We start from the raw sequence: 25,487 nt of genomic DNA, 5'->3' as shown, positions 1-25,487 counted from the left end.
AATTACATTAATATATGAGAAATGTTAAAAAAAAATTGAAAATATTATAAATTTAATAATAATATGAGAAAATATTTCAAATGAATAAAGAAAAAAAAAAGAATGTTTAAATGATACAAAGAAGAAAAAGAAATTGACGTTCAGTGTATTATAAAAGTCCTTATCTAAAAAATATATTTTTTGATTAATTATTTAAGATGAAAATTTAGTTAAGCCATGCTTTAGAAATCTTATATATTTTAATGCGAATGATTGATCATGTTCTTCTAACCTCTCTCAAACCCCCGCGTCATTTTCCGGCAAAGTAGCGAACTCTCTTCCCCTGCCTTTGAACTCCCACGACATAGTATTTGATCCTGCTCCTGCTTCAGTGCTTTGTCCCCAAATATGTCAAACCCATTACAGAGGTACCAAAAACTGCGATTGAAGGAGTCTCTGCCAAGAATCTACCGATACCCAATAGCCTGCAAGGAGCTCTGCTTCATTCTTAGAAGCGCTTACAACAAACTACCCAAAAATTTGCAATCCCTTATTTTCCAGGATACCCTCACCGCCTTTCATCTCCTTCCTCAGTAAGTACTTCTCGTCAGTCCCATTCTCTCTCAATTTTGCATAAATAATGTGATTTTTATTGGTTCACCTCCAATTTTCGTATTACATGTACATTTTGTTGGCTCTTGCGTTGATATCTTACACGAAAAACATTTTCCCATTTGATTTTTGTGATCGGCTTTAGTTAAATGAAAAATATGTGAGCAGATTTGTGTTGGTTACGTGATTCGAATTCCGGAGATATTTTTTGGTAAAAACTTGAGACATAAATTTGGAATAGGTTGGATATGCACAAATCCTCTGAAAATTTTGCTGAAAATGGGGCAATTTAGACTTTTTTAAATCACCTGACATTTGATAAGAAGACAGCTTGACAATTTAAAAAATGGATATTTTCAAAAATTTTGAATGTATAAACTCATGAGATTTTACAGTTTGTTAAAGAATTATCTTATGTAGCATCTATGTTGGACGTAGAGTATTTTTTTCCATTTAGTATGTTGATTTAGTGGAAGTGCCCACTTACCTCTTTAGCTATGTTGCCCAATTATGCCTCTAGCTATGGTGGCTCAATAGCTTTGTTGTTGCTTTTATGAGGTGGCAAAATCAAGCAAATAATTGATACATGATACATCGGTGCCATGTAAATCGTGTTTTGTGAGAGGATATTGTGCTGAAAATGCTGTTGCGGTTTACCAATTATTATGTGAAATTCAGTGGTTCAGGTCCCAAATACATCTAGAGGGGGATGAATAGGTGTGTTCTAAATTTACTGGACAATTTAAATTAACAATCAGATTAATCAATCAGAGCACGAGAGACAATCAACACACATCAATTTTGGAAACGAAGTGGAAACTAATTTGAGTCTTCAAAATCTGTAACCACTTTGGGGTCACTATCTAAAATCCACTATAGAATTTAAGTTTGTTACAACCAATTTAGAAACATTTACAAGACCCTTGAAGTAACTAAATCTAGCTTGTAACACCACGAGTGACCTACTCAATCTCTACACCATGGCAGCTCTGGACCTCTGCCCTTTTTATAGCTTCTCCACGAGTACCAACTTGATCTCTATACCCTGGAAGCTCTAAAAGCACTTCCAGCTAATGAAAACATACACACAATAGACTCAACAACAATCAAGTGTCAACACAAAGTGAAGGAGGTCTGTATCCAGAGAGAATGTATCATGATGGTACAATTGATGTCTGAAGGTTCTCTCTCAAGAATCTGATGGTAAAAATAGTAGTTGTGAGCTGTCACTTAATTGAGTCATGCAAAATAAAGTATATATACATAGGGATAATGTGGGGGCAATTAGGGAGTCCAAAATGGACTTAACTTGCTGAACCCGCAACAGTTCGCTTGAGCCAATGTCACTCGCACATTGAGCGAACTCACCGTGTAGAAGTCATTCAAGCAAGTGTCGTTCAATGCATCATGCAAACTCTTTGTCTAATTTTTTGCTCGAGCGTAAAGTCAATTGAGAGTCGAGCAAATTCTCTATCAAGTTTCGCTCAAGCCACTGATGAGATGATAGTCGAGCAAACTTCCTGTGTGAAGTTCGATAGAGAATATGTCAAGCGAAGTCACTGTCTGGCCTTTTCCTTCACGTTTTCTTGAAGCAATTTTCTTTGTGACTTGAACAGGAAAATTACAACTCACATAGATTAGGTTTTGTCACAATGATATGCCAAAATATAATATTATATCAACATTATGGTTTTCTTGATATAGTAGATGACTTCCCTTTCCGCCTAGAGACATCTATAGATTTTTCTTCAAAGATCTAGGGAGATTCAATAAACTATAGGAAAACTTTACACCCTCAAACTTTCAAGATCTTGAACTTTGCACCAAAAACAATCAAAGTTGACACGTTGGACCCTCAAACTACCAAAAACTTACTTTTTGCACTCATCCAATTATGACCATTAAGAGATGAGAAAAAGGTAACGTGGCACAATCATAACGGCTGGATCTTAATGGAGGGTGTAAACTTTCCCTTTTTTGGTAGTTTGAGGCAATGTTTTAGTTTTGGTAAGTTGAGGTGCAAAAACCCTAGTAGTTTAAGGGTGCAAAGTGTATTTGTCCCATGAACTATGAAACTTCCATTTACTTGTAAAAAAGAACTATGAAACTTCCATGAGCAGTTAGTATTTTATAAGCGAATCTGTGTTACTGAAGTTTACATAAGAAAAGCATTCAAACTTTTTGAGTATTAGTACTTTTAGCAATGTAATCTGATTATCTAATGTTAAACTTGGCTGATATGCGCTGATGGTAGACTGAGCACTCTTATATCATTAAGAATTCTTATCAAACCTGATGCCAGGTGATTCAACTTCAATATATCTTTTCATGTATGTTAAAATGACTTAGGCTGTGAATATGTCAAATAATGGCATTAATCCATCGCATTGCTGTCCTACCTCATCAAGAGCTAATTTTTGTGACTATTGCTCTGGTAGTAGGTGAGAATGCTTGCCAGCATAATTAGTTCATTTTTTGGTGTCACTGTCATCATGGATCTCTTTTCTCACTGGTATTAGCCTTTTGTATGCTGGTTATATTAAAGGATAAAGCTCCTAACGTTATTTTATGGATCTTTTAACGCTAGAATGCAGACAAGTAAGGCTGTATCAGCAGCCCATCTTCTCCATCAGAGCGCAGAGGCTGCATTGCCAAAGCAAAAGAGGAATCTAGCCATCACAGAATTTAAGCAAGCGATGGTTGCTCATAAGAGACGTTATAAAGCCCGACAAGAAGAAAAAGGTCATTTTTGTTTTAGTAAATGGTTTCACATAAATTAGCCAATCACAATTTCCCCGTTTGAAGGCAGAGAAGCTCATAGAGACTAATTATTTCTAATCTTTGTTTTAGCCACATGCAAGGCCTCATAATTTTTTGTTTACTTCACATAATTTCAGGTTCTGCACAACTTCCACAAGATGTTCTAGTGCACATTTTCAGTTTTCTAGATATTCAGTCTTTGGTGTCAGTTGGACTAGTCTGCTGGTAAATTTTCTTGCTCTATGCTAGCGTTAATGTGTTTTCTACCCCACATATGAAAATCATGGACACAACTTGCATAATCAAACCATTTAACCATTGCCCAAATTCTGAGCACCATTATAATTATACTTTGGTGTATTGGCCTCATAAATTGCTAACTTATGAGACTCCCTTGTATTAATTTCTGGTCTTTATGTGAAGGTCATGGAATTTGGCAGCAAGCGAGGACTATTTGTGGCAGTTGCAATATGCTTCAGTTTTTTGTAATTCTGATAAATGCTTGAAGCAGAAGGAGCATCAGAGTGGTAGAATAGATGAAGATCGAGAATATATACTTTTACAGGAGGACATGGCTACAAGAAGTGGTGTTGACTGGAGAGAGGCCTTCAAAAGAGCCTATTTAGGTATATGATCCAGATTCTTTTAATTCTTTTGTATGTTCTTTGGATGGATAAATTGCATTTGGATACGTGTGCCATTCTGATAGGTCTATGAAATTATGAATCATAAATATGAATAACATTTACGTAGATCACCATTTTTCTTTCCCATCACTTCAAAAGCTTCCTGGTGAAATGGCATATCCACAAAGATTTTGTCACTATCATTACTTTGCTAGTATACAAGTTTTCAATCTGTTCTTGTAGTTTCCAGTCCTACAATGAGCTGTATGCATTATAATTCATGGCCATGTAAAATTATATTACATGCTAAAAGAAATGTAAAAACATTTCCCTGGACTCTATATATATAAGATGGAACTTCACCAAGACAGGGCAGGAAAACTCCCGAGTGTTGAGCATAAAATATAAAGGGTTAAATACACTTTTAATCCCTAAATTATCAAGTGTTTTACACTTTGCACCCCAAACTATAAAACTAATACATTGCACACACCAACTACCAAGAACTGGCAACTAAAATCCTCCGTAAGAAATTGGACACTTATTAGAGTGAAAGATAGGGGACGTGGTACAATCTTGACCGTCAGATCCTAGAGAAAGGGGCAATTTGATAATTGAAGATAGTTTGATCTGCAATGTGTCCTTTTAGTAGTTTGTGGTGCAAAGTGTAAAACACCTAGTTTAGGGGTGAAAAGTGTATTTAACCCAAATTTAAGAGAGAACATGTACTGCAATACTAAGAAGGTATCTGGCTTGTATTTCAACAGTAGTTTAGGGGTGAAAAGTGTATTTAACCCAAATTTAAGAGAGAACATTCTGGTACTGCAATACTAAGAAGGTATCTGGTTTGTATTTCAACAGTAGTTTAGGGGTGAAAGTTTATTTAACCCAAATATAAGAGATAACATGGCTCAAGTGGTAAAGGCCTTGGGCTTGGGGGTATGCTCCCCCCAGGTCCAAGGTTCAAATTTCCTTAGGTGCAAACAATCTCTAGGGGCAACACCCCTGGTGAAAAGCCAGCGATTTAACCAGTTCCGTGTAGGGAAACTTCCGAGGGTGCGGTGCACGGGACCGAAATTTACTCTGCAGGGGTGGGTTAGAAGGGCCCTGCCTTGGAGAGGTTCCCCGATATAAAAAAATAAAAACTAAGAAGCTGTCCAGCTTGTATTTCAATATTTTTATTTTCAATCATTTTGCAGTCCCGACTTACAAAGGAATCACTATCCTACTTCCCTGGCTATGATTATTTGCATTATCTTTAATGCAAATAGTTTCTTCTCCTTTTTTGTATACCATGCTTGGGTTACAGGAAATGCATCAAAGAATCTAACATCTAATCGGGGATACTGTGGACATTGTGACACTATAGTTTGGATCAATAACATGAAATGCTCTGATGGAAATCACGGACAAAATTCCAAAAATCAGCAAATAAAGCCTACATCACCTCGCCAGGTACTTTCTGTGTGGAGCTTCTTCTTTCTTTCTTTTTTTGTCAAGTTTTCCCTTGTAGATCTTTTATACGATTTGGAGACTTTATCTCCGGTTGATGTTAGAAATCAAAAGAAATCAGCTGTCCAGATTTTTATATATCACAATTCTAGAAGCCACTTTGGAGACTCTCAAAGTGTTCAGTTTATGATTGTATGATTGCAGTTGTTGACTAAAAGAGTTACCAGGCATTCCCCATCCTAGTTCAATCAAGTAATGGCATGACATCCATTATGAGAAATCTCTGTTAGGGTAGACTGAAACCCAACTGCTAAAATTACGTCGCCTTTTCCTTCCCCTCATTCTATAAGTCGTGGGCTACTTACTACCTCCACATGTCACTGTCAATGGATGAACTTCCATTCCATTTTCCATTGTAATATACATGACGTATTTTACTGTCGCTATGTGGATTCTCTCCAGCATTGACTGGCATTCTTGAAAAATTGAACTTGATTAATGTGTACTCTTTTTTTTTTCCAGGTTGCAGAGTATATTTTGGATGATTCTTTAAGATTCATATCTTCTTCAGATAGTGATAGTGATTCAGATGAAGGGCCAGTTTCCAGGTTATGGGCCTATCCCAGACACATGAGCAGACTCCAACAGAAGCCTTCTCAGTGAAATGGCGATCCTTTCATTTTGTATTTTTTGACATGAAGAATGTCTTAATGAAGATACTGTACAGAACTGATGCACAGGTTTCTAAATCTTCGGTATAGAATTAGCATGAGGAAGGGGACTCTTTGTTGTTGATTTCTCTTGTCAGAAATTGTTCAGATTATGATGGCCTACTTACTGTATTTGTACCGACTTATTTTATTAAAACTCTAGTATGAGTCATAAAAGGAAGTCTTTCAGACGGGAAGAAAATTAGAACTTGGTTTTTTTAAGGTTAGAAATCAATTCAAACATGTAATGGAATAGCGGATTTATTATTCAATTTATGGTCAACGGTTGGTTGTTAAACTCATATGAGTTTAACTCAATTTAATCTAATTTTAAACTAAGTTTAATATCTAAATATTCAACTTTTAAATTATTAAATTTATCTTAACTTAAAACTTTTTTACATATAGAATTTATAATCTTTTTTAATTCAATATTTTTTTACTGGTGAGATCAACAATTTTTTTCAACTTTTAATAAATACATCTAAATTTATATTAATATTCAAATACATTTAAACTCATATTAAGTAAATTTTACAAAATTTATTTTATCATTTCAATTCATTACTATTTATAAAGAATTTAACTCAGTCTAACATTCAAATGCATCCTCATCATGTCTATGTATGGGAGAATGTGCCTCAATGTGTTGACAGGCTTGTATCCCAGATTTTTTATTCAAAGGTACCAACAGCCAGGTTATTTGATCCCCACTTATGTTTAGAAGTAGGTAAAAAATAATAATAAAATAATAAATAATAGTAAAATATTATAAGTATTCTTAGTGCCCAAACCTGGAGGAGATTCAGAAAGTAGCAGAGCTAAACTAACAAAAATGTATATGCACTTGATAAACTTTGTGTTTAGGAGTACTTCAAGGTAATTTTGAGTGGGCTTTGATATTTGATCGTCTAGCCTCATCAAAAATAATTTGCTATAGCAATTTAATTAATCCCTAAACAAATCTCACTATTCACCAAAAATAAAAAGGAAAATAATGGTTTTTTTTTTAAGATGATATCCCAATTTTATTAAAAAATTCTCACTTGTGACGGAAGAAAACCGTGGTTACAAGCCAGAAGCCTGGGGGTTACACATATTCAAAAAATATCAAAACCCAGGCCTAAAAAAATTCCTAGACATCAAACTAAAATTCCAGCTAAAAAGAAAATACATAAGACTCAGGACAACCAAACTAAAAAATCACCTGAAAGAAAAAGTCAGCTCAAACGGATAATAGAATAGTAAAGAAAAAAACAGTTGTAATAAGAAAATATCTCACTACGATATTCGCAAGTAGAGAAGACCAATTCTATCCATGCGCAGAAGACATCTTAACTTTTCAGGCAAAGTACCTCGATCCTCAAACCAATCCATATTCAAACACTCAGCTCCAAGTTTAGCAAGGAAATCAGCAACGACATTACCTTCACGAAATACATGACTCACTCTATAATCCAGACATTCAAGACAAACTTGAAGCTAGTCCCAATAATCCTCAAGATACCAAAGGTCACAATTTTCCTTTTTAATCCAATTAACCAGAATTTGAGAGTCTTATCTCTATATCCACCCGAAAAAAGCCAAGTTGGCAACATCTCCTAGGAAAATAATGGGTTATAGAGAGTACTCATGCTATTGCTTTCGGTAATTATTCTGATTGATTGACTTGGAAGAAAATTTTGGGCAATTCTAATAATGGTGGAATGTTGATCTCTAGTAGTAAAAGGCCCCAGTTTTGTTCATTTCACGTGCTATTGCAAGGTTGGTGATTAACCATTTGCCTGCACAATTATCCTTACTTCATTATTTACTAATTTATTATGATTCCAAACATCAATACCCCACCATTCAAAAATTCCTTAAAGGAATAAATTTGACTAAGACTAGGCAAGCAGTTGTACATGAACTTGTTTTAGGGGACATGAAGAAAAAGAAAAACACCCAACTACCTAAATTAATTTAGATGACAACAAGAAACAAACCTCAAAACGATGATAATGTGGGGAACCCCCTTCTCCTCCTTTGGGAGCAAAAGAAAGCAACATTTAACCGAATTCCATTTTTTGGGTACAGATTATATCTCACAACTAATTAGGACATGATGTCAAGGGGATTAAATCATCATCAACTTTAAAAGCATCACAGCTTGTATTCCCAATTCATTATATACATTAAAGATATGTGGTAATAATGATATAATGTATATGATTAGCGTGTACCAAGATGAATATTATTGATATAAAAGTCAGCTTGTGATCAATCAAGCAAAGCAGAAGGCAGGGGAGGGGCAGCATATTTCTCAACTTGCAAGCCATAGATCTTTTTCTCTCTCTTTTTTCTATGTCTTTTTTTTTTTTTTTTTGTTCTCCTTTTGTTCTTTTTAATGAAAAAGAGAAAGAACCCTAAAGTGGAGTAATTCTTAATAAAAGATATTGTGATGATCACGTGAGGACTTCCATGGCTTCGATCGATACTTGAAAAAAGATTGAACTTTGAAAGGCAGAGTGAAACAGTGCATGCAGCACCAGGACGATACGACCGAAGTATAGCTCATACTACGCTTTGCATGCATATGTTAGCTATTATAATTTAGGGAAAGTGATGATCATCAACCTAAGCCTTTGGGGAAGTTAGGACGTTGACATGGAAGTGCTTGGCATTTTATGGTCTGAGAGAAACCCTCAAATAATCGACCGATCCTACGAGAAATTCGTGGTGCAAACAACACAACTTTCTCAAGTTGATAGCAAAGTGATGCCAAGTGAAATAAAAAAAAAAAGATACCTTCTTCCCAAAGCATTCTGCCTGGCATACCATTCAAAAGAAGGGTTGAGAGTCTCAGACAAAGGAAGCCAATGTTCACAAGTCAAACCTTTTATAGCAAAAGAAAACAGCCTTGAACCTCTTCAAAGGAAAAGGATGGTCCCTAGAGCTACATATGATGAAGAACATGCGTGCCCCATCTGCACCAGTACCTTGCCTTGTAAAGAACCCAATTCTCTGACTTGCCAAATCTTTAAAATGAGACCCTGAAAAAAGTAAAGTAGATGTAGACGACCTTACGTTAGCTTTGCTCTGCTTGGCTCTTCTCTTTTTCCGAGTCTTTTTTCTTTTCTTTTTGGCCTTTTTCTCTTTTCATTTTTCTTTTTATCTCCACTTTTTGGAAGTTTCTTGTCACCATCGCTTCGTCTTCTGTAAAAAACAAATTTCTTGAAGGAAACTACATCTAATGAATTGGTCCACGCGCTTCCTTGTGCCACTGCCCCATTTGCTGCTGCTGCTCTCTTGCTTTCATGAATTTTATTTTTCGGTATTGTGTAAACCAATTAAGACTATTCAGTTTTTGTTCTAGAATTTTGAATTTTATTAGCAATTCTAAAAGCTTGTTTGTTTTAAGCCTTTTGCGACCATCCAAGCTGACCAACTTACTTTATTTTCGAAATTTTTGTGATGATATTGTTAATAGTACATGAGCTTAACCTTTTCTTATGCTTTTTATGTTCCTTGAATTTTGCATATCCTGATAATGGGATTCAAGAAGAAGTCGGAATTGTGGAGTGATAAAAAATTGCCAACTCTAATGGCGATTCATTTTTTGAAATGTCACCATAACTTGATTTTGCAGTTGAACTAATGTTGCTTTCTGTCTGGCCATCCGTCAGCAATGTGGGCACACCTTGCTTTTAAGCAAGGTCTATCTTTACCAGTTGGCTTACATACATGCAGACTGAGATACATGGTGTCAAGTGTATTGTGAGAATTAGCAAGCAATTAGGAACAAATGCACGCTCAAAACAGTTGATAAATGTATGCGTGTGGGGCTTACATTTTGCAGGTCAAGTAGCTGTTGAACTCTGGATCTGATCTGAAATCTGAATACGCAAGCTGAGACTCTGATTTCTGTATTCCAACTCTGCACTCTGCAGTCTCAATCTTTATACTATCCGTTCAGATATTGTGCCAGAGCTAGGGCTTTCTCTTCCCCCCACCCCCTGTCATCTTTTCTTCCAACTATCTTTCTCACTTGCTTAATCCAATCAATCAGTATCTAAATGAGGATTTGCTGTGCATCCATGGTAAATCAGGAGACTCTCTTGCTGCATGCTCTCCAGGCCACTGTAGCAGCTTGGCTACTTTAGAATTAGATCATCTCATATTTCAACGAGTTTCCTTTACTTGATGCAACTTAATAATTTGAAGAGTATTTTTAAAATAATTGTAAAAACTACCGATTTATCATTATACCGGTGAAATAAGCACAAGGCAAGGAAAATAATAGAATAATAGTGGAACAATCTATTTTTGGTATTATACTTTTTCTACTTTTGATGTATTTCGTTCTTTTATTGAAGACAATTCAATGATTTCGTCGGATTGAATTAGATACTGCACACTCAGAACTTGGATGAGAAAATGTAGTCGTTGATACAAATGGAGGATAGTTTGAAACTAAAATATGTTTAACCACTTTCTCTCTCCATATAAGCACCCACTATAAAACTAAAACCAAAGCCCTAACTAAACACTACCCATCTTCTCAAAGCCTTTTCTCTCCCCTCCTACCTCCTATCAATGGAAGCTCTTAACTTCATCAAGTTCTGGAGAACCACCACCACCAATCCCTTCACCACTATTGCATTTCCTAATCATCCTGTGGAAAAAGTTGATGAACTTGAGGAGGAAGACGAAGACTCTTTCTTCGACTTGGAAATTACTGTTTATGATTCTGACGGCAACAAAGACAAAACCGACGCCGACCCAGAAACCAACAATCACAAAGAAGACAAAACCATGCTCGAGTCTGCGGAACGCCACCGCAACCCGGCCAAAAAAGTCGGCTTCAGCTTCTTGGAGACAACCCTCTCTCTGTCTCCTAATGATCCTATTTCTAGAAGAAAAATCCTCCCAATTGAGCCCAGCTCCAAGCCTCAGTCCCCGATCGCTCTGTTAAAATCATCTCCCAGATTCCAAGTTCTCATGTTCAAGAGGCCAAAGTCAGATTCAATGCCAACATCAAAAACAGAGAAAACAAAGTCCAAAAGCTTTTCCATGGACACCCAGAAGCAGAAAAAGCAAGAAAGCAAGACCTTCTTCACAGTGAAGCTCGGGGTAGATGAAACTTCAAGTTCAAGCAGCTCACCATTCAAGAGAGCAAACAGTTTGAGAAAAGCTGAACGCAAGCTACAAGACCACCAGATCTCAGAAAGCTCAAGAACAGAGCGATTCTCGAAGGAGGTAATACAAAAATACTTGAACCTAATCAAACCTCTGTACGTCAAAGTCTCCAAAAGATATAGCGAAAAGTTAAAGTTCTCCGAAGTGTTATCCGCTCCTTCCCCGTCGTCTTCTCCGGCGACAATGGCTTTGCCTAAGAAGAAGCACTTGAGGAAGAGCAAATCAGCATCCGCGGCGATCGGAGTGGCAGAGCCAGTAAATAGGAGAGACGACTCGCTGTTGCAGCAGCATGACGGGATTCAAAGCGCCATTCTGCATTGCAAGCGATCCTTCAACTCTTCTAGAGGTATAGGATTTACATGTAAATGCTTGAATTGAATCAACAGTTTTAAATTCCTTGGACTTTTAACTGGATTATAATTTGTCATTTTGTACTTGTATATTTGGTTTCAGATTCCTCGATGTCGCGTTCTATGGACGATTCGTTTGATGAGAAATATAGGAACTCATTTTCCAGAGGTATAACCAGCTCTATTATAAACTTTTGGGTTACATGATGCTGAGCTTGCTTAATGAAGTTCACCAAGTCACAATTTTTATTAATTCAATTTCAGATTCTTCACTGCGGTCACAATTTGCAAACGAAACTTCTGAAGAGAAATCGGTCAAAGATTGCGTTGAGGAAGGGAATGGGTTGGTATTTTGAGAGAGAACGCAAGACATAATCTTGTTTGAAATTGACGTAATAGATGGAGGGAGGGAATCTAAACAGGGGGTAGGGGGGCACGCTCAAACCTCTTCTCCCGTGTCTTGTTGTAAAGAAAAGAAAGAGGAAGAATCGGAGAGAATAGGGGAGAGTCTTTTGTTTAATTTGTTTGTCTCGCTTTTTGTTAGTGCTTAGGTGTTTAGCTATGATGACCAGTGGGGTGCTGCAGTCTCACTTGATGTCGTCTGTAAAGTGATAGTTTCATTATGAACCAGATGGAAAGAATTCTGATATGGGATCTTTTGTGGATGCTGTGTGTCTGTTTGTGGTTTTGGAGCCTGCGTTCGTTCAATTAAGCTAAGCTTGTGACCTTTTTTCTTTTTATATATGGTATATATAGGTGCTGTTCAGATGAAAGATATGATGATTTCTGTGCATAATTTGGAGATTGAAATGACTATACAATTTTGTTGCTTTTCTTTCAACTTTTTTTTCTTGGGGTATTTTCTACATTTGCACATGAACATGGAGGAGTTAATAAACGCTATACTTTGAATGGTGGATATAGAAAGGCTAGATTGGATATCTTATTCTGCAATTTCAGTCTTGAGAGTTGAGAGGGCCAGTCCGCCATCTTTATTCTGCCATTCTTGAAAGAAAAAATCCATTCGATTGTTCATTTTTTTATTATTTTAATCTTATCATTTTATGATCTAACATTGTACGATAGATTTACAAGAATAATATAATAAATAATCTTTAATTATTTAATATTATATTATAAAATTATAAAAATTAAGATGATAAACAGCATTACTGTTCTGTAGTTGGTGCATGCCATGAAAACTACGTTCATATATTTATATGTATATATATATATATATATATACATGCTTATCTTCCAGATATTAATAACATATCCGGATTACAGTTATTTTTTTCTTTCTTGTTGGCTAAAATGTCTTTTTATCATTATTTGAAGAGAAGAGAGATAAACATAATTTAATATTATAATATGGACATCTTATGTTAAATATATTTAAAAATTATACGAAATCCTCGTCAACATATCTATCATATTTTCATTATTTATTTAGAACGATTGTATTTTTTTATTTTTTTCCCGCTTTCGCTTACGTGTTTCTTACCTAACTATCATGTGGCATATGCCCATCCACATCGGGGAATGTTGAAAGGACCCAAAGCATTTCCGAATATATTATATATATATATATATATAGTGGTGATTTGTAGCGAATGTATGAAAGTAACAGCCTTTGGTATTAACGAAAGAGAATATACATGATGCTATTGAAATGACTCACGTACACAATGTGGTTACATCAAGCTATCAGCAGCTCCTCATTTTCTTTGCTTTAATCATTGCAGTCACATGATTCTTTATTTTTCAAAAGCCTGAACTAAATACTATCCAAGTACTCCTTGTGACCTAATTAAGTACACCTGAGCCGATGAATCAGATGTATTATATTTGGCTCGATTTCTATTTAAATTTATCTCAATTCCTTTTAACTCATTTTATTATTATTTATCACTATTTAATAATTTTAATATACAAATCTTATTAATATTTATAACACATCTCACTACTATTCACAATTCATCTCAACTCATCTAATCCAAATAAGATCCGAGTCTTCGATATTAACAAATTTCATTCATTATTTTTTCTTGCTCTCATGGATTTCTACAAGCCGAAAGGATGATGATCTACGTACGTACAGCAGATGGGTATGGTTGCTCTCCTTGTTAAGTTGCCAAATATTAGGGTAATGTTGATCCTGAAGTGATGAATTAATAGAGCGTCGGCTGGGCATATCAATTACATTGCAATATAGCAGTGCATAGGTAACGTAGGAGCTTGATGTAGCCTTGCATGGTGGAATACTTAGATCAAATACGGAAGCTAGCTAGGTGCTTTTAATTTGTTGCTGCAATATTCTCAAATGATTATGGAATTAGCACTAACACCATGCATGGTTGAGGTTGAGACTTCTTTGAATGGAAACTGATCTGAGGCCGATTGTGAATGGTTGGTGGTATTGAGAACAGATTGACTAGGAGATCAATATTCATGTCTTTTTTCTTCTCTTTGTAAAATATGTTAATAAAATAAGGTTATAAGTCAAGAGGCTGCAGATTGGTTAGCTTAAGCATTAGCATTAGATTGACCATCTTATTCTTCAAATTTTGATTAATATATACATTTTTTCACTTTTAACTAATCATTCAAAACTTGAAGTCTATATTAGATTAGTTTTCATACTCTCTATAATAATAAAATATTATTTTTTTACTATTTATATTTTTTTAATTAAATTTTATTTTATTTTCATAATCTTCAATAACCTCAAATAATCATATTCATTTTTATTTTCACAATCTAATAATCTATAATATAATAATCTCATATACATGTATATAGATGATAAAATCTCATATGAATAAAAATTTCATATTTATAATATAATAATCTCAAAAAAACACTTTTAGACTTGCTATCATTCTTTTCATATTTGAAAAGAAAAATGAATTTACTGTAACTTATATTTTGGATGAAAACAATTTAACTAATTCAATATGAAGCAAATATGGATGATATTTGCTAAATTAGAAAATGAAAAGGCATTTGACTAATCCAATGCCAATACTCTGCAGAGAAGAAAGAGGTTCATAGATGTTGGGATTAGATGAAGTTACTTCACCCGGGGCCAATTTTACGCTACGTTATAATTAATGAACTATATTTTACAGATAGCTTTCACGCATAGAGATCATATATATATATATATATATATATATATATATATATATATATATATATATATATATAGGATGAACATCGGTGGTTTTTAAAAGGCCGATTTACTCATGTATATTTCTCTATTTAAATTGAAGTGAGTCGAGAGGTTTCAATCCAAGAGACCAGGCAACAGAAGGGTGACTATAAATTGAGATGAGGATATGCAAAGAGGACGGTTCATTGCACCAAGATATTAACTTTACTACATTTTTTTTAATTATTATTATTTTCAGAAAATTTAAGAGACAAGGATGCATCACATGCGCCAAGGGACACAGCACAAACACACACCCGACATCATGTTTTGGTTCGAGGACTGTAGATTTGCTCTGTTTCTTCTTCTGATTTTTGGTTTCATTCTGTTCTTATGTTGCAATTCTTCGCATTCGAATGAAGTCACAGCTGATGGTTGGTATCATGTGAGCCCGTTTTCCGAAATCTCATTTCCTTTTTAGTGAAACTAACATCCTAATTTGGAGACATTATGATAATTGGAATCAGTATATATTTTCTGCTTAAGTTCATTGGATCTGTCTTGATCTTTGCAGGGGGAAGTTAAAAAAAGAAACTCTCATGCAACTGCTGAAATTCAAATTTAATCTTAAACTTGAGGCTAACAAATTAAGTTGTCCGGTTACATGAATCCGAAAACCATGGGAGCACGGAAAGAGACATATATTGGTAATGGTTATATATATATGTATGTATGTATGTATGTATGTATGTATGTATGTATGTATATCGGTAATAGTTGAAGAAGTTACAGCCACGTACAGGAACTGATTAAATTTTCATGCACCAATGTATCTCTCTTGTACCGATCTTAAACACGAAGCACGCAAAATCAAGACTCTGTCAACTATATAATATACGTATATGTGGTGGGCGACGGCAATTGGGATCTTAACCTAATCATAGACGATCCAAATGATATGTCACTGGTGGTATAACTCTTAATTTAGAGAGATTCAAACGATGGAGCAAAATGTGATTTGGGACAAAGGACTTATAATAATTAGACACAGAACGTTTTTCACTGGAGCATCCAATAGTTCACTAGAGCAAAATGTGATTCAAACGATTGCTGTGTGGATGGATTATTGGCACACTTTCTGAAGAGGCACTTGGTCTCGTTGTCGGGCTTGACTCTGCCCACCAGGTATGGGTTGCTCTTATCAAGCCAGCACATGCCCATGACTCTAAGGAACGAGAGTTTTATCTCACACAGCAACTCACCTACCTGAAGAAGGAACCCACCACATTGCTGGCTGACCACTTATAGGTGTTCAAAGGATTGTGCGACAACCTGGCCTCTTTTGGATATCCCGTGCAAGACAAGATGAAGGTGTTCTTGTTGTTGAACAGCCTCGGCACCAAATATGAACCTTTCACCACGTTGTTGAAGCCACCAATGTCATCTTACGCCGAGAAGAGAAAAATATTTTTTTTCTGTCATGACTGGGATAGAAATGAGCTATTTTTTATATTCTATTTTTGAATTGTGCAAAAAAAACGAATATGAAATCTGAAAATATATGCTTGGTTATGAGAAAATGCTTTGAGTCTGCTTTGAATATGTGAGAATGATCTGAATCTGTTCAGCACTATGTTAACTGCAAACGTGCACAACCAGACCACAAAACATGGCATATGATACTATGATATGATATGATGATGATACTTAATTATGATATGCCAAATGATTTTTTAATATGAATGTTTTGAACTGCCGCTCTAATATTTTGATAACATATTTTGGTTCTGTAATCTGAGACTAAAAATATTTTTGTTATGCATTTTGAACCCTGTAAATGCTCATATTTACATACTAGTATATGTTCTTTGCTTACTGAGTTGTTGATAACTCACCCCTCATCTTCACAATATTTTTCAGATAATTTGAATATTTCAGTTGAGAATCAAGATTAGGAAGCATAGTCGAGATTATTTAAATATAGTGGATTAAGTACAAAAGGATGTTATGGTTATTGGAGAATGTTATTCAGTAAATTTGTCATGCTCTGATGACGTGGTATGTTAAGAGATTGACGTTCATATTAAGATTTTGTTGTGTTTCTAGTTAATTATTTTGGAGTAATTAGTTTAAAACAATGAGATCTATGTGCAATTGAGAATTTGGAGCTTATATATGTATTGTGAGATATGATTTTAAGTGACATGTATTAACTCTCCAACACATCCAAGTACTGGGCGTTACATTTTTGGTTAGACAAACTTACCAAACTTCCTTTTTTACCATTTTCTAGTTGTACTCATGCCATTTTTTATAAACTTTATTGTGAGTTTTGGGATCTTGCCCCTGATATTTTTGTCAGAAAATCTCATTACTATGCTTATTTAGTTGATGTTTTTTCTAGATATATGTGACTTATTTTACAACGAAAAAAATTTGATTTTTCCTTTGCTTTTTTACTATTTGAAAAATATGTTGAACATCAATTCAATAAAAAAAAAAAAAAAAAAATCAAACTGATGGGGGAGGTGAATTTGCTAACACCCAGTTTACATTTACAACAACTCCTTCACCATTTCTCATGTCCCCATACCCCTGAACAGAATGGTATTGTCAAACATTATCATCCTACCATCTGTGAACTTGGTATGACGATTCTTTTTCACAGTGGTGTTCCCAAACGTTTCTGGATTAAAGCATTTGCCACTGCCATGGTTTTTATTAACCGACTCCCCACTACGACCCATGGTTTACAATCACCCTTTTCAATACTCTATGAGACTTACCCTGATTATCGTTCCTTACATGTATTTGGCTCCAAATGCTATGCTTATACTTGGGATACCAAAAAAAAGTAAATGTGACCCCAAAATGTTATCTTGTGTCTTTTTTGGGCTATAGTGATAAGCATTGTAGTTACAAATGCTAACACCCTCCCGCTTGTCATACTTTCATACCTTGTCATGTTGTCTTTGATGAACTCACATTTCCATGCCTGGGAACTTGCACTTGCTTGCACCCCTCGAGCCAACTCTCTTGACCTTTTATTTGTTTTACCCCATCCACCTGCTCTATACCCGCTGTTATCATACTCGGAAGCTCTTTCCCCACTCTCATCAACAATCTTTTTATCATACTACTATCATCTATCCCTTCGCCTTCCACCACTCATACCACCCCTGCCCATGACTCTCCCTCCACTATCTTACCCAACCTTGATCTCACAGTTCCCGATTCCCCACCAGCTACTCTATCTCCAAGAACTTCCTCAATCCCTTGACACACCATAATCACTTGCTTCAAGACAAGCATCCACAAACCCAACTCTAAATATGCTCACCTTTATGACCTCACTAGTATCCCTAAAGAGCCCAAAATGGCACACTCTGCCCTTAATTATAATCCTTTTTAGTCCCAAACAATGCTTGATGAATTACAAGTCTTGTAAGAAATAATACATGGACTCTTTTTCCTCGTGATCCCTCCAGGTTTGGCATTGGTTGCAAATGAGTTTTTAAAAAATCAAACTCAACGTTAATGGCAGTCTTGGTCGCTTGAAGGCTTGTTTAGTTGCTAAAAGCTTTTACCTAATTGATGGTATTAGCAACCATGAAAGTTGTTCTCCAGTTACCAGATTGAGCATGATTCGGTTTATCATTACTCTTGGCTTGATCAACCATTGGGACAGTCGTCAATTAGACATCAAAACGCCTTCCTCTATGGTGATTTACAGGAATATATCTCCATGGGGATCAACTGATGAGATATTGGTCAGTCTTGGACATTTGTCATGGACATCATACTAGAGTAGCATTGACCATTTATATCTCATTATATATACCATTTATTTTGGGAAGTATATGATAAGTATGTGATGGGTTGTATATGGATAGGTCTTTCCCACTATTTAGACCGAGAATTGGAAGTTCTCGTCAATCTGTCCTCAGAGGATATCTCTGCAATTTTGGTGCTTGGTTCAATATCTTAGAGAGCTTTTATAGGCCCAACCAAGGAAGGCTTTGGCATTGAAAAGTGAAAACGGAGTGGCCTAGCATAACTGTAAGCAGCCCAAGAAAGTAGCTGCATGCTTTTAAGGGCACGTTTAAGGATGAGACACAAAATTCTCATTTGATCTCGTTTTATCTCATTTTATTTTCAAATGTAATTTAAATACAAAATTTTCAAATTAATCATTACAGATTTTTCAAACTTTCAAATACAAAATAAAAAACAATTCCAACTTTTTTAAATCCCCAAACAAAAATAATATTATTACAATATTTTAATTTTATAATATTTTTTATTCAACTTTTTCTTTCTTTTTCCAAAATCTAAAAAATACTCAACTCAAACTATCTCACTACTATTCACAAAATTCTCATCTCATCTCATCTCACTTCCCAAACAAGTCCTAAGTTAATTTTTTTTGTTTGGATCTTGTATTTATTTATTTTTTTTAAAAGAATATGCAAAGCTTATATGTCTTAAAAATTATAAATATTATTTTTCTTTATTTCCTAACAGAGGATCTGCCACAGTGCAGTCCACTTTTTATTATGTTTTTATGTTTTATTTAAATTTTTAATTTTATTTTTTGGAGGGTTCGTGCAGAGGCAATAATGTTCATGCATCGTATTTATTCTTTAGTAGAATAAGAATTTTAGTTGTTCGTTTTGAATTTTTATCATAATCAGGGACATGAATTAATATTGCAATATGCATGTTTGTTGTTGCCAATCTGAATTCCTTAGAGATCTGGAATTGATCTGGCTATACTGTATATATTAGCAAATTTCCAACAGCAAAATAACTTTTGTTATCATATAAATCATGACATATAAAAAGTAGTTATGATGCAGTAAAATAGTACGAATCAGATAGTAATTATGTAATTAATGAACTTACCATTACCATGATTTAATTAATATGAAATCTCGAGACCCATTCTCAAATTAATTAGAGCCACCCACGTAAGTACCTTCTTTATAAGGCTTGATTACCACCGAATTAATATCGGAGGAGAGTTGTTAGTTATGGTCTTTGAATAATTCTGTATTCAGTCGCCCGGGGTAGACGCCGCATAAACGGTTGCTGATGTGGAATCAATGTTTTGAAACGTACCGTCTCAGTCGCCCGAAATTTGATTCAAAATTTTGGTCCTCATCGAAATGCACTGTTTACTGTCGAGCCTTCCATCTGCGTTTTTTCCTTCCTCATTCCCTCCCTCTGAGATTCCATCCCTCTGTCGAAGACAACAATTCCATCCCTCAAAACGTCTCCGTCGAGGACAGCACGTCCCTTCCCTCGAAGCCACCACCCTACTTCCCTCAGTGTCTTGATGGTTCTCTGAGATCCACACTAGTAAGCCTTAAGTTTCATTGCACCTTAGTTTCTCTTTGCCACAGCGTGCCGTCGTCTTCAGCAAGGGACGGAGCACAGAACGATGCCAATCCCGAAACAACCCTAACCCTAGCCCACCCCCAATCCTGTTCATTCTGAAACCCTCTAACCCTAGCCCTTTCCCCTTTAACCTGAAGGCAAGCATTTCTAAGAACTCTTGCAATTTTTTTGTTTTTCTTTTTTTTTTTGAATTTGACGACTTATACAGTTTTATATATTAATTTTGCACATGCAATTTCACCTCAATTAGCTCTGGATTTGGTGTCTCAGTTTCTGTTACTGTTAGGATATTGATTATGTTTTTGGTGTGTTTTTTACAATGGAGGTGTTAGATATAATCTCTTGGAACTCTTTGATAATGGGTTGTCAGAGGTCTGGGTATTGAGAATTAGGACTAGATCAGTTATATTTGATGACAACCACAAAGTATTTGCCCGATCAGTATACCATATCCATAGACTTTGTTCAAACTTGAAAGATTTGGAAAAGGGTAAGCATCTTTTATCTCTTTGCATCAAGGTGACATTTAATTCTAATAGCATTGTTATTGATTTGTTTTCTAAATGCAATCGATTGGGGGATTCATTCTAGTCGTTTGAAGAACTAGATCAGTGGGATTTAGCAGTTAGTAATTCCATGATTTCAAGCTATGCAGCACATGGTTGTGCGGAGGATGCTTTGCAACTCTTTGTGTGGAGCTTCAGGGAGAATTTCAGGCCTAGTGAGTTCACATTCAACAGTGTTCTAAGTACTATTTGTAGACTCCCCCAGTAGAGCAGGGTAGTCAAATTCATATTTTGGCTGTTAAACCGGGTTTTGAGTCAGATCCAGTTGTTGCTAATTCACTCATGGAAATGTATGCTACATTTGGGTCAATTAGTTATGCCATGAAGATCATTGCTTATTACAACTAAGTTGAACTTACAGTCTGAATTTCATGGAATGAACTTTTTAAGCATACCTGTTTGATGAGTTTCCTTGTAACACTTCAAAGAAACGGTTTGATGGATGGATGGCTGCATGCAAATCTATGTGTAAGCCCTCTATTATCACTCTAAAATCCCATGAAGCACTTATGTGGATACCATGCAAATCCACAGAAACAATTTTAAGCAAATGTCAATTTGACATACATAGAAAATTGAAAACTTGAAATTTCCCAAGTCTAGCTCTAGAAAACATTAGATCCTATGCATTGCACTTTTTATAAGCATGCAGTAAGTGCACTCTTAGCCAAGCTACAAATGGTGATGAATTTATTCTCTTAGTTAATGGCAAAGATACATATAAATGAATTTATTCTCTTACTTGATGAATTTATTTTCTTGAATATGTGTCTTTTGATATGTGTGCCTTTTCATTGTGTTTCTGGTTTATGTTAGAATGTCATCATCAATTCTGTCTTCTTCATCCTCCGATATACATACTTTGGCTGAACCATTTTGTTTCTATGAGCTTCAAGTTACATTGAGATACTTAAAGACTACAAGAAATCCAAGACGACCATCTTTGGGTGTCTAAAGTATAACACAGAGATGCTTCTAAAGAAGACAAAGATGCTTCTTGAGCAAGAAGATGGAATAAGACGTTCACGCACACTTCTCCGAGCGTATTCAACTTTTGTATTTGTTGTTTGTTGTTACTTAGTGAGTTCAATGTAATAGTTGGTTTTATGTTATAACCAAGGCTGCTTAGTAAGTGCAATGTAATAGTTGGGGACTTTTTTTTTGTTGCATTTTGCCTCTTATACTTGTGGCGCCTCTTATACTTGTGGCATGACAAACACTAAAGTGGTTGTAAAATAGTTGTATTATAATCAATGGAAGCAGTGGTTTCCTGCATTCCTTTCCATAATCATATTTCTAGCATAAGTAAATGTCATATTGCACATTCCTTTCCAGAATTAGATTTCTAGCATCAAGTAACAATCATTTCCAGAATCATATTTATGGCATAAAGTAACAAATTCTATTGCAAGTTCCTCTCCAGAATCAGATTTATATTATAAATAAATATTGTACATATCTTGGTCATACAAAACCACGGGACTCTTAACAGCTTATCTTAGTGCCAAGCAACATAAACTATAATAGTAGTCACTAAAGTAACAATCTCATCGTGAATGCACTCGCCCATATCATTTTTTCGGTTGTGAGAAATCCAATCCTTGCTGCACCGGTTGTGATTCATCCAACTCAAATTGCATCTGTACGGATTAATATAAAGTGTTAATGTAATGTAACTATTATAATTAAAATGTGAAAAGTTTACGATTATTACACTTTCTTGGCTTCCAATCACGATTTTCCAGTGATGGGTTCCACTACTGTAAAAAACTGAGTTATCTCGAACATTTTGTTGATGATTAACAACATTCAAAATATAATTAGTCCATCAATGCTAATTCCACTTGCAAGCAGCAACTCAAATATTACAATATAACAATTAATATACTTGCACTTGTCCAGGACTGGTGATATCTACATCTGAGGGCCCAAATAAATTCCTGTACGTGTTCCGGGCTAGTGTATATTCTCCATCTGGCTAATAATAAATTGGCAAGTAAAAAAATTCATTTCATGTGATTACATTATAAATCTAACACACATAAACATTGATTTTTTTAATACCATTAATATTAACACATGCACATGTTTACGTTTCCCTCTGATTGGTGCTTTCTTCTGCTTGGGTTTAACCTTATGCATGTCTTTCTACATCCTGAATACTCTTCTCAAAGATGGAGGATCTTCCTTTCCCTCTTAAAACAGTTGGACTAAGTACTTGTTGTGAACTACCAAATGTAGTTGTGTCCAATGTCATAAAACCAGCATTCGAACCTATAAGGGGCACATAATTGTTAAATTCCTTATAATATAAATACAAAAATGGTGCAGACTCTTAAATTCCATATAAAGAACTACTTAAAGACTCTATGACATTAAATAAATAACTCTAAAATCTGTTGCATTTGAACCTGTTTAGGTCGAAGATGGGGGGTGTTGGTTCTCACGGTATAAGTCAATCATTGAATATAACTTATGTTTGGCATCTTCAAACTGCTCATTGGAACCAGCCGCAAATGTTATCATCTGATAACATATATTCAACAAACTTAAATATCTATTACGATCTGGCCTCTGATCCCTGCGTTATAGCTATTGTGGATTAACGTATATCGCCTCCTGTATCATTTCTCCATCGATCTAAAATGTACTGGTCTAGCAATGATTTTATACCGTTAGCTTTGAAAATGGCTAAAATATGCCTACACAGTATCCCCTCATCTCAAATGTGTTAAGTAACTCGTCCCAATATTTCTCAAACTCTTCAATAGTTTGAGTGTCATACACACATTCCTTTCAAGTGATTTTTTAGTCCACTTTTGTATGTAGCATGTAACCCAAACTTCTCGGAAACTTTCTTCATAATATGCCACGAGCAGAATTTATGTCGAATTTCTGGAAAAACAATAGCAATTGCATTTTTCATTACTCTAGTTTGATCAATAATAATAGCTTTTTGAGCTATACCATTCATACACTGCAACCATGTCTGGAATAATCATGTAAAAGTCTTTATATCCTCACTTGAAATCAACCCTGCTCCCAAAAGAATGGACAGCTCATGGTGGTTTATACTAACAAATGGTGCAAACGGCATCCTATATCTATTCGTAAGGTATGTGGTGTCGAATGTGACCACATCACCAAAATACTGGTAGGCTGCCCTACTACGTGAATCTGCCCAAAAAACATTATTTAGCCTCTCATCATCATCTAAGTCCATCAATGGAAAGAAACCATTATTCTTGTACTGCATCCTCAAAAAATAATTTTGAAATGCTCCAGCACCACCAGCACCAACGACAAGAGATTCGAAACTCTTATTCATCCGGATGTCAGCCAAATCGTTTGTATCTAGGACTCTTTTTACTGTCTCACTCCCTTCTTTGTTACATTGAAAGAAGCTGGATTTCTTTGGACTAAGGTCGTGATCATGCATATTATGGATTATTTTCAACTGCATCTTTCCCTCGACCTTTAAGGTATTAATCATTGCCTTATAGTCAGTCTTTCCTGTCGGACGTAAGTTGGCGACATTGAAACTCTTATTATGGGCATTCCCTCCACGAGCACAACCAATGGTGACATATCTAATACTTTGATCCCCTCTCACTCCTTTATGTCATCATCCCAAATCCGCATTTCTTAGCATAATCCTTATAATAGCACTGTAAATCTTCAAAAGAATTGAACTCTATCTCCAACTTTGGCTCCTCAAATATATCATCACAATCCGTTTGCATTAAGTGTGGTGACCTGGTAGTGCCATTGTCGGTTTCCCGTGAATCTAGTCTATCATATTTACTTTCTTCATCAACTCTAGAGGAAGTACATGAGGCTTCAGTTTCCCTACAATCGGGTTTATCCTCTGTACTAACTCTTGCGCTCGTTACAGAGCATGTAGCGATGTGAAGAGTCGAAGATCTCATCCCATATTGAAATGAGCAACCAACATTCTGCTTAAAAAAAAAATGAGAGTAATCAAACTCCAAAAAATTCCAAACTTAGACATAAAAGACAAGAACAAAGTTGAAAACTACCTGAATATTGCTGGGATATTGGTTGCCATCTGGATATGGCAGAAAAGCTGATGACCATGCAGGCACTGATCCATAGTAACTATGCATATAATTTGGAAAGTTTACTAGACTAATTTGAAGGATGTCCTAACATAAAAAATAATAATGATAATTAGGATGAGAAACATTGAGCGTACCCATTCCAATTAATTTTTGTAATATGAAATAACATATTGAGTTTGGGCGATTTGAGCTAGATGTTGTTAGCAGAAATGGGTGTTCTTTTCCTTTTCCAATTCCCTGTACACGTTGTTCAATATCCAAAGTCAGTCTTTGGGAAGAATATAATATTAGAAACAATGAAAATTGCATTCATTCTTTCTTCAAAGTTTTTAAATGGTTTGAGGCTTCATGAAAGTAAAATTTAAAGTTATGGATATTATAGATTCGAGTTTTTTTGGATGTCAAGTGAAGAATATGAAATTCGTGTCAACAAAATACGAATGCGAAAGTGCATTTGTATACTGAATACAAATGCAAAAGTGCATCAACCAGAAACATAATTATTTCACTCTAAAACATTTATTGATATCCGAATGAGCTTTTCGAGCAACATTAAATACTCTATCAACCAAAAAGGCAGGAAGAAGTCGCACAACTTCTGAACTAAATTATAAAACA

The 25,487-nt window shown here is 35.3% G+C and overlaps 2 protein-coding genes across 2 annotated transcripts; both read left to right on the top strand.

The window, feature by feature from the left end:
* Positions 1-228: 228 nt before the first annotated feature.
* LOC121258430 (F-box protein At5g52880) lies at positions 229-6,437 on the top strand. The gene is made up of 6 exons (XM_041159940.1): positions 229-572; positions 3,179-3,333; positions 3,489-3,576; positions 3,775-3,977; positions 5,287-5,432; positions 5,952-6,437. Exons 1-6 carry the CDS (start codon positions 388-390, stop codon positions 6,090-6,092), a joined length of 918 nt encoding a protein of 305 aa, XP_041015874.1. The 5' UTR covers positions 229-387; the 3' UTR covers positions 6,093-6,437.
* A 4,109-nt stretch (positions 6,438-10,546) lies between these two features.
* LOC121258497 (membrane-associated kinase regulator 5) lies at positions 10,547-12,477 on the top strand. Its single transcript, XM_041160025.1, has 3 exons — positions 10,547-11,663; positions 11,771-11,836; positions 11,932-12,477. Exons 1-3 carry the CDS (start codon positions 10,715-10,717, stop codon positions 12,021-12,023), a joined length of 1,107 nt encoding a protein of 368 aa, XP_041015959.1. The 5' UTR covers positions 10,547-10,714; the 3' UTR covers positions 12,024-12,477.
* The last annotated feature ends 13,010 nt before the right edge of the window (positions 12,478-25,487 follow it).

This window comes from Juglans microcarpa x Juglans regia, chromosome 3S (assembly GCF_004785595.1).
Source record: "Juglans microcarpa x Juglans regia isolate MS1-56 chromosome 3S, Jm3101_v1.0, whole genome shotgun sequence".
Classification (NCBI taxonomy): domain Eukaryota; kingdom Viridiplantae; phylum Streptophyta; class Magnoliopsida; order Fagales; family Juglandaceae; genus Juglans; species Juglans microcarpa x Juglans regia.
Note: the sequence above shows the minus strand (reverse complement) of the source record. Positions and strands in the feature narration are given on the sequence as shown.

Excerpts from the sequence above, each read along its gene's own strand:
- LOC121258430 (XM_041159940.1), top strand. The coding sequence starts at position 388 with ATGTCAAACCCATTACAGAGGTACCAAAAACTGCGATTGAAGGAGTCT. Across the intron at positions 573-3,178 it reads GCCTTTCATCTCCTTCCTCA|AATGCAGACAAGTAAGGCTG; the intron begins GTAAGTACTTCT and ends TTTTAACGCTAG. Across the intron at positions 3,334-3,488 it reads AGCCCGACAAGAAGAAAAAG|GTTCTGCACAACTTCCACAA; the intron begins GTCATTTTTGTT and ends ACATAATTTCAG.
- LOC121258497 (XM_041160025.1), top strand. The coding sequence starts at position 10,715 with ATGGAAGCTCTTAACTTCATCAAGTTCTGGAGAACCACCACCACCAAT. Across the intron at positions 11,664-11,770 it reads ATCCTTCAACTCTTCTAGAG|ATTCCTCGATGTCGCGTTCT; the intron begins GTATAGGATTTA and ends ATTTGGTTTCAG. Across the intron at positions 11,837-11,931 it reads TAGGAACTCATTTTCCAGAG|ATTCTTCACTGCGGTCACAA; the intron begins GTATAACCAGCT and ends ATTCAATTTCAG.